Source organism: Bactrocera neohumeralis, chromosome 6 (assembly GCF_024586455.1).
Source record: "Bactrocera neohumeralis isolate Rockhampton chromosome 6, APGP_CSIRO_Bneo_wtdbg2-racon-allhic-juicebox.fasta_v2, whole genome shotgun sequence".
NCBI classification, from domain to species: domain Eukaryota; kingdom Metazoa; phylum Arthropoda; class Insecta; order Diptera; family Tephritidae; genus Bactrocera; species Bactrocera neohumeralis.
The window spans coordinates 45,949,553-45,970,313 of NC_065923.1; the positions used below are offsets into that span (position 1 = coordinate 45,949,553).

Sequence of the window (20,761 nt, forward strand, 5' to 3'; positions counted from 1 at the left end):
CTAACATGTATGCGTGCGTGTGCGTCGCCGTGTGAGTGTGACGCTGACGGCGACGCCGCTACTGCCGGGAAGGCAACTGCCTTGGCGCTAGTCTATGTGCGACCGGTTCATATTTATTTTGCTTTGCGCTTTTCGAATGCATTTTTCTGCCTCATCTCTCGTTCTTTCATAGCAACAGAAATTACCAAAGTGCAATACGGCAAGCAAGAAACAAAAACAAAAGCATAAGCAAAACAACTAATGAATAGTTGGTGTATGTGTTTATGTGTTTAGCAAAGCCGGCAACTTAGCAGCATAGGCACGACCAGAAGTGAGCCCAAAACAAATGTCAACTAGTTGCAATCGCACATTAAAGCTCAAGGACGACATGACGTATGAGCAATTTTGATGATTTGCCAATGTCACTGCTCAAGTGCATATTCTCGTGTACATAATTGTGTGCGTGTGTTTGTTGTAGTCAGCTGTATATGTGGGCATGCCATAAAGTAACACTATATAACAAATATTATACTTTTTATACTCTTGCAACATGTTGCTACAGAGTATAATAGTTTTGTTCACCTAACGGTTGTAAGTATCACCTAAAACTAAGCAAGATAGATATAGAGTTATATATATATATAAATGATCAGGATGACGAGTCGAGTTGAAATCCGGGTTACTATCTGTCTGTCCGTTCGTCCATGCAAGCTGTAACTTGAGTAAAAATGAAGATGTCTTGATGAAACTTAGTATTCACGTTCCTTGGTAAAAAAGTAAAGCGGAGTTCGTAATGAGCATAATCGGACCTTGAACCAAAAACGTTAAGGCGCCATTAGTAAACACTAAAATTAGTTGTAGAACTCTAATTTGGCCCAAGGGATCCCAGTGGCTAGGGGCACCTGTGGGTTGAAAATTTTGAAAAAGTGGGCGTAGTCCCGAACTCCATACCGTAAATGTGGATTCCAGTATATATGTATAGTTAACTTTTGACCGAAAAATCTTCTCCTAATAATAGTATCTCTGTGTATTAAAAATGGGTTGAATCTGGTCAATACTTCCCTGAGCCGCCAATTAACTAAATCGGTATTTTCGAACATCGGTGACTTTGATATTTCGTGAATAAATATCTAGTATGAAACTATTTTGGATAAAAAATAGTACATATATAAATATGTATAAAAAAATATAATATTCTTCGAATAAAATCTATTCAAACTATTTTGGATAAATACGAACTTTTAAAGTGTACTTATCAACATGAATTCCTTTAGAATGCTTTAAAAAGTCAAACATTGCTGGGGGTAAAGAGTTCAATAGATATATTTTTTTGTATTACACTCTTCTCAGATTTCATTGCGAATTGCCATGCTATTTATCGCATTTTTAATAGCTTAAGATAATGTATATTTATTTATTATTTGTTGCAGGGATGCGCTTAAAAGGGTATGATCCTGAAGCTACACATTCTTTCAATACAACTCAATTCAGCTCTGATTATGTTAGGTATTATAGGATTAGCCAAATATTTACTACATTTTACATTGACGGATATATTTTACAAAATATATTGAAAATAGGGCACTACAAAAGTAGACCGATAGGAACAGCAAAGGACACCACATTTTTTCACCCTCTTTTGACATTTTTTTCAGTAAGGTTTGCCATTTCATCAAGGAAAGATATACGATTCAACAACGAGTCGAAATTATTAAAATTTTCTAGCGAAGTTCGGAGTCAGTGGCCTCAACTTTAAGAGCGGGTTTTTCAATAAGAGCGCTACAAACGTTTTTTTTTTTTTTTTAATAAAACAAAAACTGTTTGGGATATCAATAAAATTCGTTTCCTGTGAAAGTACATTCGTATGTACTCCATGAATCACCATTGCATCTCGAAAAAATTACGGTTTGGTGCGATTTAAGGGCCAGCGGCGCCATTGGACCGTACTTCTTGCGTGATGATCAAGACAGGCACGTTACTGTGAATGGGAATTGCTACCGTTCAATGATAAGCGAATATTTTTGACCCGAATTGGACAATATGTGGTTCCAACAGGACGGCGCTACAAGCCACTCAGCGAATGTCAAAATTGATTAATTGAAAACCAAGTTTGGTGAATGTGTTATCTCACGAAATATCCCAGTCAATTGACCGCCTCGGTCATGCGATTTGACGCCGTTAGACTATTTCCTGTGGTGTGTATTCAAAAACGCTTTGTATAAAAAATATACAGTTTATAATATATACATACATTAGAGTGATTCAAAAAAAAAAATTATTTTTTCGTTTCGTACTCGGAAAAATAGGTTCCTAGACACCTCTAAGAAAGACTCTCCAAACATGAGTTTTTAATTGTAACGGGAAGGTCCTCCTACATACAGTTTTCTATTTTTTCTTATTATCAGATAGAAAAATTTATGTATATCTCGCTTCCAACTACTTGAAAAAATATCTTGTTTCTTAGATTTTGTGGGAAATTGAATGCTCTACAAAAAAGGTCTACTATGATTTTTTCGTAAACCCAAACGTTTAAAAGATATTAACAGTTAAAATTTGATTATTTTTGGGAAAATCTTTTATTTCTTATGACTTTTATAACTCAATGAAAAAAAATTATTATCAATGATGAAACTCATAATTTTGTAGGAAATTTACTGCTCTATAAAAATGTTCTCCTATGATTTTTCGATTAAGTTAAGCGTTTACGAGATATTCATCGTCAAACATCAATGCATATTAAGGTGGATCAAAAAAAAAATTTTTTTTTTAATAAATTTTCCCAAAAATAATCAAACTTCAACCGTTAATATCTTTTAAACGGTTGGGTTTACGAAAAAATCATAATAGATCTCTTTTGTAGAGCATTCAATTTCCTACAAAATCCAAGGAACAAGATATTTTTTCAAGTAGTTGGAAGGGAGATATATATTTTTCAATCTGATAATAAGAAAAAATAGAAAACTGTATGCAGGAGGACCTTCCCGTTACAATTAATAACTCATGTTTGGAGAGGCTTTCTAAGAGGTGTCTAAGAACGTATTTTTCCAAGTACGAAACGAAAAAAAAAATTTTTTTTTGAATCACTCTCTAATATACATAATATAATTTTTTTCTCACACACGAAATTCCTTCGCATGTTATAAAAAACAAAACTGTTCAAATATCCATACCAATAGTTTTCTGAATTATTATTAACACGTATGCATATTATTCAGTATACAAGGTACGTTCCAAAGTAAACAGGACTTTTTGAATCTAGCTCCCCCTGGTGGCGCCATCTAGTGGTATCAACGTTTCCAAAGTGGTCGGGAGGACATAAATGACGATCAACAAGTGGGCCAATCAAAATCCGTAATCACCGGAAATTCCATCGAAACTGTGCGTGAATTCATCAAAAATCAGCCGAAATCATTATTGAAATTCATGGAAATGGAATTGAACATCTCCAAAACATCGATTTATTGCATTTTGACCGAACATTTAAGCTTACGAAAGGTGTGTGCACGGTTTGTTCCGCGTAAATTGACTGACGACCAAAAATTGCTCAGAATCCAACATTCGAAGGACATGAGTAAAGAGGTTTATTTGACCAAAAATCACATTTTAACCATTAACCACTCCCCGTTTTCACCTGATATGGCATCGTACGAAAAATGCATTTGCCCATGAAAGGAAAGCGTTATACAGACGTAGAGGCCATTCAAAAGACTTGCACCGGCATACTGGCGGCCATACCGGCCAACGAGCTAAAACACTCGTAGTGAAGCAGAAGGGGACTATTTTGAATAAAATAAATTGATTTTGCCGAACAAAACCATTTGTTCTGTTTTTTTTTTTAAGTCCTGTTTACTTTGGAAGCACCTTGTATTACTCGATTTAGATAAAAATCATAAGTCAATTTCATAACTCATTGCATATATAGCAGGCAATAACTAAAATATTAAGATATCGTAATTTTACTGTCAATAGGCCTATTTTCAATAAAAAGAGAAATTAGTACAATATTTGTAGCAAATTGTATTATAGTTAAAATTTGATAACATATACTACCAACTATTAGTATTAGATAATGATAGTAGATATATGTAATGTCATCTAAATCACCACGTGTATATCAAACCAAAAGTAAGATAAAGTCGTTACCTCAAAATAATCATAATAATCCATATCCAAGCTCAGATAACTTAAAACACAACTATCATTTTTATTCTTTTTATTCAGTATCTCAACGGAATTAGTTACAAAAATAAATTAATAACATTCTTTTTGGATAAACAAATTTCACTCAACTGTGCTCACCATAATGCCAACTGCACTTGAAATTCGTATGCATGTGTATCCTTGGGATACTTTAAAACATACGCAGCTATTGCACTTGGCTTACTTTTGTTGGTTGCCATAGATTCAGCAAACAAAACGGCTGATCGGTGGTGCAGTTTTTATCACCGCCTCCTTTTTCTACATTTAGTCGGCCACCGCTCTCTTATACTGTATACTATATAAAATCATTTGCACATACATACATATATGCACATGAAGTGGCGTAGATTTGTCTCCAACCGGTCATTCATACATTTTTGTTTTGATACAAGTGGCGATAAGTACGTACTTATATATAAAAGGGTGATCCATTTCGAGGTTCTCTACTTTTTTATAGAAAAAAGACATACAATTTAAATTTAATGGGGAATGTTTATTATCATTCAAGAGAACTTTTTTTGGACTTTATTTCTTGAAGATTATTTCTTTAAAATGTTGGCCGCGGCTATGTCTTAGATGGTCCGTCCTGTGAGTTTAATTTTCGATGACTCGTTCGAGCATTTCGACTGGTAACTGGCGAATGACACGCGTAATGTTTTCCAAGGTCTGAATCTAAGTAAGATTGTTCGCATAGACTTTAGATATCTCCACAGGAAAAAGTCTAACGGTATGACGGAAGTGGCACTGTCTTGTTGAAACCAAATGCCGCCAGATCACGAGCTTCAATTTCGGGCATCAAATAGTCGGTTATGATGGCGCGATAACGGTCGCCAATGTAAGTTATCTACTCAATGGAATCATTTTTGAAGAAATATGGAGCGATGATTCCACCGGCCCACAAACCACACCAAACCGTTGTTTTCTCGGCATGAAATGGCAGCTCTGGAATCTCTTCAGGTTGCTTTTCATCTCAAAAACGTCAATTTTGCTTAGTTGCATACCATTGAGCCAGAAATCGGCCTCATCGCTGAACAAAACTTGGATCAAAAACGTCGGATCTTCTTGGAACTTTTCAAGATCCCATAGAGCCAAACGATGGCGCTTAGCAAGTTCGAGCGGCTCAGTTCTTGTACAAGCAGTATTTTGTACGCTTTCAATTTAAGATCTCGACGTAAAATGCACCAAGTCGTTCCATACGTCAGTCCGAGTTGTTGCGAACGGCGCCGAATCGACTCTCCACGATCTTCGTGTGCACTCTCAGCTACGGCTGTTATATTTTCTTCACTGCCGGCTGGACATGGTCTTCTTCTTCTTCTTTATTGGCGTAGACACCGCTTACGCGATTATAGCCGAGTTAACAACAGCGCGCAGGTCGTTTCTTCTTTTCGCTACGTTGGGCCAGTTGGATATTCCAAGCGAAGCCAGGTCCTTCTCCTCCTGGTCCTTCCAACGAAGTGGAGGTCTTCCTCTTCCTCTGCTCACCCCGGCGGGTACTGCGCCGAATACTTTCAGAGCTGAAGTGTTTTTGTTCATTCGGACAACATGACCTAGCCAGCGTATTGTATAGTATATCTCACACAGCTCATCGTTCCATCGAATGACGAAATTATCTACGACTTCAAAGTTATGACTGTCAAGAGTGACGTGAGAGCCAAGTCGTGAGTGCAACGACTGTTTGTTTGATGACAGGAGATATTTCGTCTTGGCCTCGTTCACTGCCAGACCCATTTGCTTTGCTTCCTTGTCCATTCTGGAGAAAGCAGAACTAACGGCGCGGTTTTTTGAGGCCAATGATATCAATATCATCGGAAAATGGTACTTTCTCTATTTAGCTCTGCAGTTCGAATTATTTTCTCCAAGAGTAGATTGAAGAAGTCGCACGATAGGGAGTCGCCTTGTCTGAAACCTCGTTTGGTTTCGAACGGCTCGGAGAGGTCCTTCCCGATCCTGACGGAGCTTTTGGTGTTGCTCAACGTCAGTTTACACAGTCGTATTAGATTTGCGGGGATACCAATTTCAGACATCGCGGCATAAAGGCAGCTCCTTTTCGTACTGTCGAAATCAGCTTTGAAATCAACGAAGAGATGGTGTGTGTCGATTCTACCCGGTCGAATATTATCCAATAATGAATGATGGATCTCAAGATGGGTGATGTTGCTCTTAAGATGAGCGAAGCAGGCGAAACACATAATTTATAGAACCTATAAAGTTGAACAATTTATAAACGTTGTTTAGGTATGAGTCTTTCCATGATGAAATGCCAAATAATACTGAAAAAAATTACATAATAGTTTGCGTGATCTATCAAAAAAAGGCCTTTAAAAAACTATATCTACTTGGATCACCCGTTATATGTATATAAAATGCCATACATGCATACAAGCTTTCGTATTTGAGTAGGAGCTTAAGTACTACATACTACGTACATTTGTATGTGTAAATGTTTTTGTCGTAGACTTAGATAAAATGCATGCATGTTTGGGTTTTTAATGCGTAAACCAATGCAAATGCAAAATGCAAAAAACATAAATTACTGCATGAACAGTTAGATGAACATACTAGCATACCTAAATGCAAATATACGCACATACATACAGTGACGAGCAATACTGTAACACCCCACAGTAATCCATTCTAAAATGACGTCAAAAACAAAAATAAAGAAGGATTTTAATGATTTAATTTTAGTTTTCAATTAATTGTAGCCTTAGCTTTATTAAAGTAACTAATCATGGTAATTTAATAACAATTCAATATGTTTAAAAGTAATAAAGTAAAAAAAGCTCAATGTTACAGTTTTGCACTCGATGTAATGGTAAAACATAATAACCAAAAAGTTAATATTTGGTCCAAAAACCCTTAGCTGTTTTTAAAGCGTTCAACCGGTTGGGCATACTTTTTGTATATTTCGATACAAAATCGGGGGGTATTGCATTCCAAACTTCTTGAGTCCGCTCCCACAACTCATTTACCCCCTTAGGAGGATTAGGGTACTTCGCCAGCTGCGCCTTGACATGACTCCACAAATTTTCGATTGGATTCATATCCGGTGATTGAGGGGGCCATGTAAGGGTCGAAAATTTTTGACGTTTTATCCAATCTTGTACAAGGCGAGCCGTGTGCTTCGGGTCATTGTCTTGCTGAAAGATAGCTTTTTCAGCAGCAAGACCCAAATTTTCGATGACTATCGCCAAATTTTGTTGTAAAATGGTCAGATACTGCTCCCTACGCATGATTCCATTAATGCGTACCAGACGACCTACATATACCGTTTTTGGCGATACACCCCCAAACCATGATTGAACCGCCACCATGTTTTACAGTTTGGGAAACATGGTTTGGTTTAATCGTGTTTGGGTCTCGTGTATAGTACCAGGAACGCCCATCAGACTGATAACGATTTATTTTTGTTTCATCAGACCATATTACCTTTAAAATAAAAAATGAAGTGAATATTTTTATAATTTAAGCATTTTTTGTTTTAAACTTACCATATCCCAATCTTCTTCAGTCCAATGCTCATGTTTTGCAACAAAATCGCGCCGCAGCTGCACTTGTCTTTTTGTCAACATACGGCGCGCTGTCCACTCACTTGCTTCGATATTTAGCACTTTAAGAGCTGCCGCGGGTGTTACCGCATTGTTCGAAGTGACCAATTGGGCGAGAGGCATTGTCGGTCGTTAATTTTTCTGGCCCGACCACCTTTTTTCTTGGATGAGGTTTTAAAATATTTTTGTTTTAACCTGTGCACTGTCATATGGCTAACTTTACATTGTGTTGCTATTTTACGCACAGATTGCTCCTCCTTTATTAATTTTCAAATTTTCTGCGTATTTTCTGGCTGCATGGTCACGTTTGCTACTTGACAACTCAATTATCACTTAACAACTAAAAAACTCCTGCGTACTTATCGCAATTGCAAAAAATAACGGTAATAAAAGATCACATGACACGCGTGCATAACTGTAACATTTTAGTTATTCTTAAATTTCGCTGTTCACAGTAATTTGTTGTTGTTTTATGTTAGCACTTTTACAGTAGAAGTAAAATATGATGTCCACATACAACATTTCAAACAAAAAAAATTGAGTTTTAACTCTAACTGGTGAAATATACTTAGTTGAAATAAAAGCGCCTTTAACGTGTTACAGTATTGCTCGTCACTGTACGTATGAACGCACATAGCGTGTGTAGGCAAACGGCTGAATTGGTCTGCTGCGTGCAATGCAACGCACGAGCGCACTTTTATAAGCGACATTCCGACTTTTCAATGCCGAACATGCGACGACCAATGTCATTGCTAGCAACTCTGGAGCAAACGACAGTTTTTGCTATAATCACACACACATCTATATACACACATTTAAGTGTATATGGAAGGTTAAACTGTGTGTTGGTTCAAAAATAGTTGTCTCATACATACGGCATACTTTTACACATATACTATATGTGCATACATATATGTATGTATGTATGTATGCAGATTCATATAAGGATATTCGTGTTTGAACGGATTCAAGATTTGAGTGTGTGGGTTAATTGAACCGCATGTGTACTGTAATATTGCAATTCGTTGCAATAATAAAAACTCCTTTGACCTTGACCTTGACCTTACGTCGCGTATTGGGTGGGTAGGTGTGTGCACCGGTTTAATTCAATTGTTGGTGCTGCAGATTAATAGTGGGAACTGTTAAAACCGGTGGCGTATGAGTAACCAACGCAAAGCATTTAAATACTAAATGCTAAATTATAGTACATACATACTATATATACATATGTCAATTAATATACTATATGAATCATATATGTATATTAGGGTGATACAAAAATAAAAAATTTTGGGTTAAAATGAACATAAATACAGAGAAACCATATTCCTGTAAAGCAGGAATTTTAGCTTAATACTAAAAGGTATCAGCGCACATTCCTTTAAAAAAAGCTTTATATTTACATAACACGTATTAGGTGCGCAACTTAGTTCCCGCTGTTTATCAATAGATAGTTCGAGCTGTTAGTGGTGATCGATTTTGATATATGTATCTAAAATGTGATAAGCCTTATCAGTTATCTTGGGATTGAACGATTGAGTGATTGGGTCTTATCAGTCATCTTACAACCTGGAAAACCAAACGGGAAGTACCTCTCCGAGCCGTTCGATACCAAGCGGGGTTTCAGACAAAGGGACTGGTGTGACTTCTTCAACCTATTACTGGAGAAAATAATACGAAGGTAAAGCTAAATAGAGAGGTACAATCTTATATAAGAGTATACAGTTAGTGGCGCATGTGCCATAACAATCGTGCCGTTAGTTCTGCTTTTTCCAGGTTGGACCCGGCAACATTGATATAGTTCAGTGAATCAATACTGGATGAAAGAGAACACCCCAGCTTTGAAGGTTTTCGATTCAGTATCCGCCGGTGGAAGCAGAGGAAAAGGTAGACCTCCAATTCATTGGAGAAATCAGGTGGAGAAGGACCTGGTTCCACTTGGTATCTCGAATTGGCACCAAATAACAAAAAGAAGAAACGACTGTTGCCAACTTGGCTATAATCTTGTAAGCGGTGTCTACGCCAGTAAAGAAGAAGACGACCGAAAAGAAACTGCATTTCCACATATGTGACTTTATTTATATATCATATGCGATATGTCAGTATTTTTTCAAATAATCGTCATATGCGGGAAGTGTTGATTTTCTTCTTTCAGTCAAAAAAATCGGGATACTCCAAAAATTGTACGAAGGTGCTAGGTCGCGCGTCAACGTAGTCGCCTCGGCCGAATATTCACGCTGCGAAAGTTATGCTGTATATTTGGTGAGTCCAGGCCGCCGTTTTATATTAAGAACTGCTGAAACCAAACAAAAAAACAATATTATCGTTAAAAATTCAGCACTATGCCATGGGATTCACATATTCGAAATCTAGGCGCTCTTTATGGCTCGATTTCGAACGTTTTTGGACGTGAGGTAACATACCTCAGAGGCAGTATTTTTACCAAGAGTAATAATCAAATGGAATTTAAAATTGCGTTATACGAACAGTAGGCATGGTTTTCGGCTCATTGCGCCCGTTTGCATACTGTAACATAAGTATATGACAATAATACCGTTCCGGATTAGTTCCTAAAAAAGAGGAGTTCACATAAATATCTTTCATATCATCTAGTATAGATAACTTTACGTCGTATTTAATGCTGCTAACTTGTTTATTACATACGTACTCACACTGTTAATAGTTTTTAACATAATCATTATATAGGGGCTGTAAGCAACCGATTTCATCCCCTGTCTGAGAAGGTGCTAAAAGAACTTTTCGTCAGTTATTTTACTTGATACAGCTTTAGTGGAGTTTGGTCGAATATCTCGTAACCTGTGAGAATAAACCATTTGTACTGGTATCTGATACTAGTTCCACATATTATTGATGTAGCCTTCTCCTTTAACCGATAGCACTGAACTTTGAGGTCGATTCGCATACACCTCAGCGATAACTTATCACTCCATTTCATAGAGATATCTCGAACTAAAATAATTATATTGGGTGTATGAGAACTAAATGAAGCTATGACCCGATTAGATATATTTCCGACACTAAGTCATATTTACACAAAAAGAATTACACTCCCAACTTTCTCACTATACTAAGGAGATCAGTTATCGGCATAGTGAACAGATGAAAGAACGGAAGAACAGGCAGAGGTTCGGGTAACAATTATGTAGCCATATCTACATACACAGTCATATATTAAACATTCAGATAAAAATATATTGAAGGGTGATCTATTTCGAGGTTCCCTACTTTTTGAAAGAAAAAACACAGAAACATCAAATTTAATGGACAATGTTAATTATCATTCAAAAGAACATTCTTTGGCTTTTATTTTTTGTAGATTATTCTTTCAATTGTTGGCCGCGACTATATCTCAGCTGGTCCATCCGTTGAGTCCAATTTTCGATGACTCGTTCGAGCATTTCGACTGGTAACTGGCGAATGACACGCCTGATGTTTTGCTCCAAGCCCTGAATTGTCCGTAAGACCTTAGACTTTATATATCCTCACAGGAAAAATGGTGTAATAATCACATGATATTGGTGGCGAATCCACCGGCTCAGAACATGAAATTATCTGCGCACCGAAGTGTTCTCGCCATAAATACATTGATTGAGGCGATGTGTGGCAAGTGGCGCCGTTTTGTTGAAACCAAATGTCGCCGAGATCACGAGCTTCAATTTCAGGCATGAAATATTCGGTTATCATGGCATCATTTTGGAGAAATATGGACCGATTATTCCACCGGTTCACAATTGGCTCGAAAACGTCTGATCTTCTTGGAACTTTTCAAGAGCTCGTAGACCGAAGGGATGTCTCTTGGGAAGGTCGAGCGGCTTCACTTCTTGCACAAGCTGTATTTTGTACGCTTTGAATTGAAGATCTCGCTGTAAAATGTGCCAAGTCGTTCCATACGTCAATCCGAGTTGCTGCGAACAGCGCCGAATCGACTCCCCACGGTCTTCGTGTACACTCTCAGCTACGGCTGCTATATTTTCTTCACTGCGCGTTGGACGTGGTATATTCGGTCGAATATTATCCAATAATGAAAGCTGGGTCAAAACCATGGCCATGGCCATACATTGAGCGAAGCGCGCGAAACACATTCTTCACAGAACATTAATTTTCGTAATGAAGTTGAACGATTTGTAAACATTGTTCAATTATAAGTCTTTCCATGACGGAATGCCAGACAATACTGAACAAAAATAACACGACTTATGGGTCAAAAAAGGGCTATTAAAAAAAAGTGTCTCTACTTGGATCACCCGTTAGATATAATTTTGTGTATATTTTCAATAACTGTAGCTAGTTTAAGATACTCAAACGTATAACTTGTCTAAAATTGCCTCCAACCAGTTCTTACAGTGTAAGAATTTAGAAAAAATAATTTTACTTTCAACACCATAGAAAATGTTAACAATTTGCATACGTGAATAGAAGCACATTAGTACATTGTTAGGTTAATAACTTGAAAACCTTGGCAATGAATGATTTAAATTGAAGTTCGAATTCAAATCTGTAAGTATGTATGTATCAATATACGAATATCTCAAATGTGCTCACGTAAACGTACGCTTATGCATTAATATAAAAAAATACTAGCAATTTGTTAGATATACAAGTATATTATTTTCATATACATATGTATGTGTCTGTGGTTGTAAGTTGAATCGTTCGTAAAATACGTCAAAAGTTGCATATAGCAACACAGTTCACAAAAGGTCGGGTCTTAAAGACTTAATGTAATTTGCTTCGTGTTATAAAAAAAATAACGCGGCACACCCGCCTCTACATGTACACTCCAAACATACATACTCACCAAACCACTCAATTCACTTCACACTTAAATGACCAATGGTGCGACAGCGAAGTGCGGCAGCGCACATTAACTGTGTATTGTGGATAACATAAAGTTCATGGATAATCAAATATCACGAGATTATGTTCTTTAGTGGCTTAAATGCCGCCGTTGTATGCCTTGTTGTTGTTTTGCAAACGAATGTAAATAACATTTTTTAATTTTTACGAATGGGTTATAAGTATGCCACTAGTCGAACTCTTGCCAGTTGTCTACAAATGTAATGAGCTTTAACGCTTCCGTTATGTGTGCGGTGTGTAAATATTTGTGATAAACGTAAGCAGTAGAGCATTTATTTGAATGTCCGCGATTATCTCTTCATCAAATTAAGCATACAGTTTAATGGCCATAGATGACTACCGGCAAAAATTGCATAGTGTTGTGGGTCAGGAAATGTAATTCACTTTAATTAACGAAATGTTGAGCCAATCTACAACTTGTCTGTTAGAATTTTGTAAATGGATTTTGAATTATTTTATTAAGACTTCATACGGATCCAGTTTAAAGAACAAACTACAAAATAAATTCATATTTTAATAATTTTAATTGTATATACTACTTTAGCACTATTTTCGTAAATATTATGTGTTTAACACAGCTAAATTGTGAATCAATCAAGAGAGTGAATTTCGAAAGAAATAACTCAACATGTGAAAGCATATTTGTGATCACAAATTTTGGTACTTAAATAAAGTTCGAGCAATCTTAAAGCACGTAACTTAAAACCGTTCTGGAATATGCCTTTAAAAAAAATTTACTACAATACACCGGAAATACAAAAATAAGAAAGAACGATAGTATACGGTTCTATCCACAAAGTTTACTTTAGAGAGTATTTTACTTTATTTATTTAATCGAATAAAAAAAAAACAACGAGTTCGTAGATAGTCGTAATCGGACCACTGCCACGCGCACAAAACGCCATTAAACGAAAACGTATAAAGTACCATAACTAAGGACCAAATTAAGATAAAGCTCTAACTTGACACATGTGATCGCTTGGCAAGGGGCACCTCCATTTTTTTAAATTAATAAATTTAATATGCATGCCTCCTAAACCACTCGACTGGCGTAAATATTATAAGAACTGCAAACGACAGTGTGAAAATGGATGAAATCGGATGATAACCCAGCTCATTCCCCATATAGCGGTACTGTTAAAAACTGCTAAGGCCGCGACAAATCGATAACTAAATACGCCAGACTTTTAATCCCGAGATGGTATGAGAGGGCTTTGTAGGAGCCAGGGTAAAAATTGGACCATAAGCATGGCACCGCCCAATTTTAAGTGAAAACACGTATCTCGAGACCCGCTAAACCGATTTCAACCAAATTTGGTAGGTGAAATTCATCTGATATTTCTTTGTTACTGTGAAAAAATGGGCGAAACCGGACTACAACCACGCCTACTTCCCATATAACACATTTCTAAATTCCATTGAAATTTTCCAGCACACAAATCAAGAATGAATTAATATATCAGGATAAAACTTTGCACGAATAGTGCATTTGAGATGTGCCACAAATTGCCTAAATCCAACCAAAACTGTTCAAGCCCACTCAATTAGTGGACCCAGTGCTTATAGTTGACTTTTGACGGAAAATATCGGTCAATATGTGAGATATATAATTGAAATTCAGAGAGAATCTTTTGCTGATAGTAGATATGTATCTGTGTCTTAAATATTAGTTGAATCGGGTCAATACTTCCCTTAGCACCCATATACCTAATATAAAGATTTTCGAACTGCCGGGTGACTTTATACCGCTAATACTTATGTGAGTTATCTTAATGAATTTGAGAGAGCGAGTTTCTCTTATACCGTGCTTATTTGTGCTTAGAATGAATAAAACGGATGAAAACTCAACCCAGAACCCATATAACTAACAAGAATTGTCTACCTGCAGGTACTTCCCTGGCTTTAATCCTTGCATGTTGCAAGAGTATGAAATGTTCGGTTATACCAGAACTCAGCTCTACCTTATTTGTTTATTGTTTGTTATTCTGACAGGTTTTTTGAAGAACATCGTGTTTGAGCGTGGTAACTACCGTCTAAACCGAATTCAACACCGTAGTATGGGCAAACTAAGGTAGATCAACTAATTTTTTAAATTTATTTTAAAATCGTATACGGGGTTTTAAAAGCGGGAAATTATATGCTAAATTGCGATACCACCGGAACTAATATTCCCTCACTCTATTGTCTCGTCTCTGAAGCACCCGTGTTTCTGATGAAAAGGAAGGCAGTTTTGGTATCTAATTTTGCTGAAAAGATACCACCTCTCACTCGATTATGTAGTTTGATCGCCTTCGTATAGAGAAAAATCCCTGCGTCCCTGTCTACCCGCTCATTTCCCAATCAGAGAACCAAATTTATTTTCAATTCTATAGGATTTCGAAAATCCGTGGTAATAAGTAGAAACGTCACAGAATGCCTTATTCCAGCCGCCTAATCGCGACGATTCCCTCAGTCTAAAATGACCACTACTGTGTGGAGCCCGATTCGATAATCCCCATTTGGGGAATTAAGTCTCTGTTCAAATGACTGAATTTATGATTTATTTTTGCTTGATATAATAATTGCTCACAAAGTCGCTAAATATACCATGGTTGACTCACAACTATGTATCTCGTAATACATACATATATATTATTATACCCTGAACAGGGTATATTAAGTTTGTCACGAAGTTTGTAACACCCAGAAGGAAGCGTCGGAGACCCTATAAAGTATATGTATAAATGATCAGTATGTTGAGCTGAGTCGATTTAGCCATGTCCGTCTGTCTGTCCGTCCGTCTGTCTGTATATATACGAACTAGTCCCTCAGTTTTTAAGATATCGTTTTGAAATTTTGCAAACGTAATTTTCTCTTCAAGAGCTGCTCATTTGTCGGAATTGCCGATATCGGACCACTATAACATATAGCTGCCATACAAACTGAATGATCGGAATCAAGTGCTTGTATGGAAAACTTTTGCATTTGACAAGATATATTCACGAAATTTGGTATATGTTATTTTCTAAGGCAATAATATAATCTCCGAAGAAATTGTTCAGATCGGATTACTATAGCATATAGCTTCCATATAAACTGAACACATAGTTACTAAAAGAAATGCACCTGTGAAGGGTATATCAGCTTCGGTGCAGCCGAAGTTAACGTTTTTCTTGTTTATGCTTAAAAACAAATATAAATCAAGGTCTTATTACGAAAGATTTGTAACTTTTTCTTATTATAAAAATATGTGTATAACTATTTATACATATACATATAACATTTGTAAATTAAAAATCAATAGATTCGAGTTGAGGATATGGTTGATCTTGAACCATATATTTTTTCGCCATGTGACATCAGTTAGAGACGAAATTAATTGTAGTAATTATATGTGTGTTTTAGTTTTTGTAAACTCTTCTATACCCACATACATACAAGTTATATCGAATAATAGCAAATACGTATAGAAACATACATACATATACGCAGACATTTTTATGCCACTAATTGGCTCTAAATTTGTAACAGCTGCTGATCAGCTGCCTGCATTTAATTGCTCGCACAAACTTTCAAATGCGACTTGAGTCAATAGAAAATATGCTAACCTTTAAAAAGGTCAAACAGAGGATTTTCAGAGAAAGGAGTTATTTTGAGAAATATTGAAAAACGCAAGAAATATGAAAAAGTGCTATTCATAGCAACACGACTGCTAATTATTCATATAAAACAATTCAATTGAGCACAAATGTTTAAAATGTGCACATTATCATGTGTTTTTGATTTAAGAATGAATTCAAGTTCACCACGAACACGTTTGACACCTAATTTGTCTACTGTCAGCATGTATGTGTGTAAACAAATTTACATGTATATGATTCTTTAACGCTGCTACCAGTATTGTACTTACAATTAAGAAATAACCACGTTATATCCCTATTAGGCGTTGCGTTCACTTCTCCGGGACGTCATCCATCAACTATAAGCTCGCACAAAACGCCATAACCATTCATAACCCCTATCCGGTTGTTGGCAACACATGCTGGCTACTAGGTTACCGCCTATTGCCGCCTCTGTTGCTACTGCTGCTCAGAGTACAACCGCCGCTGATCTCGCTGCTTGTAGTTTTTGTTGTGTTATTGCTAATATTGCCTCCTGTTTATAGACTGTTGCACATGCGCATGCGCAAAAGCTTTCAATTTCATTAAGCTTTATTGTTTTTGTTATTACTCATTACCCAGAGCGAATCGCTGTATGCTAATAGCACACGCCGCCACAGCGCATTGTGTATGTTCTTATTTAACATTGCACAAATCTTTGTTTACAGTTTTCTATTTTTTTGGTATTTCATTTTGATTTTTGATTTTGCTTTGCGCACAATATTCAAACTCATTCAACATAAAAGATCGTTTCGGAGTAATTCTAAAATCAGTTGCAGCTGGAACGTCGTTTATCTTGTATCAACTTTTCGTCTGTCTAGTTGTGGATGTGTAATAAAAAAATTAAGTTTTAATAAAGATATACAGAAGTTATCATAATACTATTTCGAAAATGATGTAAGTCTCATTGTGGGTGCACTGAAAAAGGATCTTTTAGTAATATTAATTAAAGTAAAATATTAAGATGGAAGATGAAATAATCAATAAAGTGCTTTTTTGAAAGAGAAAATGTTTTAAAAAATATTTGAAATATAAATATAGTTATATGTATGTATGTATATTACAAAATAGAGTGCTACATAATGATATAAGAAATAATAAAAATGCGCCAATCTTTTTAAAAATATTGTAAATGGATGGAAAGGTGTGCCTCTTGCGAAACGAAAAAAAGAAATCCGTTTCTTTTTGTCGGCCGAAAAGTTCATATGTGACAAAAAAGTACCCAGAAATTGTAAATAAAACGCAAAATATTAAATTGTTCATGAATATTTATTTTGTCGCCGTCAAATTCCCACCAGATGTAATACACTTATGCCAACAATTTTTCCAGTCCTCCAAAGACTTTTCATACGTACCTTTTGGAATGGCCTTCAGCTCTTTCAGTGAATTTTGTTTTATCTCTTCGATCGACTGAAAACGGGTTCCACGGAGCAGCAATTTCTGTTTGGAGTACAAGAAAAAATTATACGGAGCCAAAGCTGGTGAATACGGTGGTTGATTGATGGTATTTAATTGGCTTAAAATTCGGTTACAATCGTGAATCGATGCGATAATGCATTAACATCGTGAAAAATCCATGAATTTGCATCGACAATTCCGCCCTTTTCAACGGATATTCTCACACAAACGCTTTAATACGGCCAAATTGAAGAACTCCTTGTTGACCAACTGTCCTTCCGGAACAAATTCATGCACCAAACCACGGTGTTCTCAGGTGACTTTGGCGCAGTGTTTTTGGTTTCGGCTCGTCTTTTTTTCTTCCATTCCGATGATTGTTGACTTGTATGCAGGTCAAATTCATAAGCTCATGTCTCATCGGCAGTTATAATTCTATCCATTAATGTGGAATCGAACTTCGCACCATCAAGCATGTCCAAAGAAACCTATTTACGGTACACTTTTTGAAACAAAATTCCTCTTTATCGGGACGAGTCGAGCAATAACGCATTTCAAACCCGAAATATCCACCAAAATCATTCGAACGAACATGCGAGAGATGTCTTGTTCTCTTGCCTGAGGATTTTTAAGAATCATATCCTTCACTTTTTTTCATAATTTGAAGAGGTCGAACGGACGGTTCAGAACGAGGCATATCTTCAACAATCTTTCGACCATCTTCGCAGGCTTCCTACCACTCGTAGGCTTATGTTTTTGATAAAACTGAATAACCGTAAGTCTTTTCTAGCATTCGCAACGATTCCACACACGAAATTTAGTTAGAAAAACAAAATTTGAGACAAATTCATTGTTCGATATTTTTATCCATTGTTAAAATCGCAACGCCGACTTAAGCAGCTGCTGTAAACAAACTGGTTGACATTTTGCTCTCATATTTAGCATAGTAATTAAGGACAGTCTTACCAACTTAGCAAAATGCATTTTTTTGAAATATCATTTACATGGGAATATAATTACAATTTCCAAGTACCTTTTTGTCACAATTTATACAATTTGTTTTTTATTCCATAGACTTATGAAAAGTGATCTTAGGTTATGTTGTATGTTATGTTGTATATTTGGTTGTCGCTCTTTGTCAATTAATAATCTTGAGCATATTGAAATCTTGTGATAAAATCTATCTAACGTTTGAGTCGGAGAAAAACTTGTAGGACATTCCATATGTAAGATAATATTAATGCCTAAAGGCTTTAAGTTATTTTAAGAAAATAACCAAGTATTGTTCTAAGCTTAAACGACTTCGATTCAACGTTAGCAATCAAATATTACATTTGTAAAATTTTATGAAGAAAATATTAGAAGCTAAAAAAATGAAATTTGTTATTGTCCCATAACTGCTGTTGGGCCTCCTACTCTTCAGAAAAAAATTGTTTACTCTCATTACTGAAATAATTAGACAGATTCTAAATGAAACAGATAATTATACAAAAAATATTACTGAAATTTTTTAAAACTGTCATTTAAAGTTAGGGAAAATTATTTGGGTAATTCCTAATTGTAATTTGTTATTGAAGAGTAGGTAAATAGACAATATTTGAAATATAATATGAGTTTATAAAAAATTTCCTCATTGAAAAGTAAACACATATTTTTTTTTGGAACATCCGTTATAATTAAATTAATGTAAAAAATATATATTATTTTTTTTGCAGCAAAATGCACTCAGTCTTGCTTTGCCTCTGCCTATTCACAATCTCATGCAGCGCACAATTTTATTTCCATCAACCAGTGCCACTGCCCTATCAACAACATCAATACCTGCAATATACCACTTCACCACCAGATTTCAAACCCATATCGGAGCCCAATCAGGAGGGCCCACCGCATCCCTCAGTTGTAGCCAATGCTGAGCGGGAGTCACTATTACCACCTGAATTGTCGAAGAGTCGGCGCTTCTATAGCAATCCCCGTATTGCCGCTGCACTTGCGAAAGAATCACTACTGACACCCAAAGAGATGGCCGTAATCGATCGAGAAGCAGAAAAAATCGATCGCAATCAAATTTATAAAATCTTCCATAATGCCGGTTGGGCGTAAAGGACACTTAGTAAATTAAGTAAGCATTCGCTCAATTTAGAACGAAGTGTTTTGCTTCGCCTGTGTTTTGTTTTTGTTGTTAATCTCTTGCCAATTACTCTCATCTAATTATATTTTATTATGCTCATATCTATGTATGTAGCTCTAAGTTATTGAAAAGAGTATTTATTGTTGTTAGAATTAATAAATTACGGAATATAAAACTTTAAAAAATAATTATTAATAAAATGTATAGTAAAATACTGTTAATATCTTGCTGGCTCTTATTTATGCAAGTATATGAATTGAGCATTTGAAATAATGGCATACAATTAGGAAGCGTCTACTGGGCGTCAGTGCGTATGCGTGATATTTTATGATTCCTTTATTGTAAGTATGGTCTATATTGTGTTTCCGTTATTCTAAAAGTGATGCCGTTATATTGAAAAAGGAGTAACGGTCCCATTTTCGTTAATTTAAAACTAACAAGTCGAGTGAGGTACAAAGTGCATATGTTATAACAAGAAATAGAGTTCAAACATAACGAGCAAATAGGTGGCGAATCGAAGATCTCTACTTATGCTGCAAAACAAAAACTAAACAAGTAAGGAAGGGCTAAGTTCGGGTGTCACCGAACATTTTATACTCGCATGGTAAAGTGATAATCGAGATTTCATAATACGTCATTTACATATTTTTCAAATACCGTATTTTTGTAAAGTTTTATTCCGCTATCATCATTGGTTCCTAATGTTTATACTCGTATTATACAGAGAAGGCATCAGATGGAATTCAAAATAGCCGTTGGAAGGTTTGGTTGCGAACCGATTTCACCCATATTTCGTACATGTCATCAGGGTGTTAAGAAAATATTATATACCGAATTACATTGAAATCGGTCTAGTAGCTCCTGAGATATGGTTCTTGGTCCATAAGTGGGCGGCGCCACGCCCATTTTCAATTTTTAAAAAAAGCCTGGGTGCAGCTTCCTTCTGCCACTTCTTCCGTAAAATTTAGTGTTTCTGACGTTTTTTGTTAGTCGGT

The 20,761-nt window shown here is 36.0% G+C and overlaps 1 protein-coding gene and 1 long non-coding RNA gene across 4 annotated transcripts; one reads left to right on the plus strand and one right to left on the minus strand.

Annotated features, from left to right (window-relative positions):
• The first annotated feature begins 49 nt into the window (after positions 1-49).
• LOC126761619 (uncharacterized) lies at positions 50-19,917 on the plus strand. Of its 3 annotated transcripts, none has more exons than XM_050477948.1 (2): positions 50-570; positions 19,354-19,917. In XM_050477948.1, exon 2 carries the CDS (start codon positions 19,358-19,360, stop codon positions 19,736-19,738), a length of 381 nt encoding a protein of 126 aa, XP_050333905.1. In that variant the 5' UTR covers positions 50-570; positions 19,354-19,357; the 3' UTR covers positions 19,739-19,917. The 3 variants fall into 3 exon arrangements, with proteins under 3 accessions (XP_050333905.1, XP_050333906.1, XP_050333902.1); XM_050477949.1 differs by lacking the exon at positions 50-570 and adding an exon at positions 12,812-12,861; XM_050477945.1 differs by lacking the exon at positions 50-570 and adding an exon at positions 16,508-17,140.
• LOC126761622 (uncharacterized) lies at positions 6,857-7,745 on the minus strand. The gene is made up of 2 exons (XR_007667380.1): positions 7,671-7,745; positions 6,857-7,608 (listed from the first exon to the last, which is right to left on the minus strand). It is a non-coding gene; the product is annotated as an uncharacterized LOC126761622 (long non-coding RNA).
• Positions 19,918-20,761: the final 844 nt, after the last annotated feature.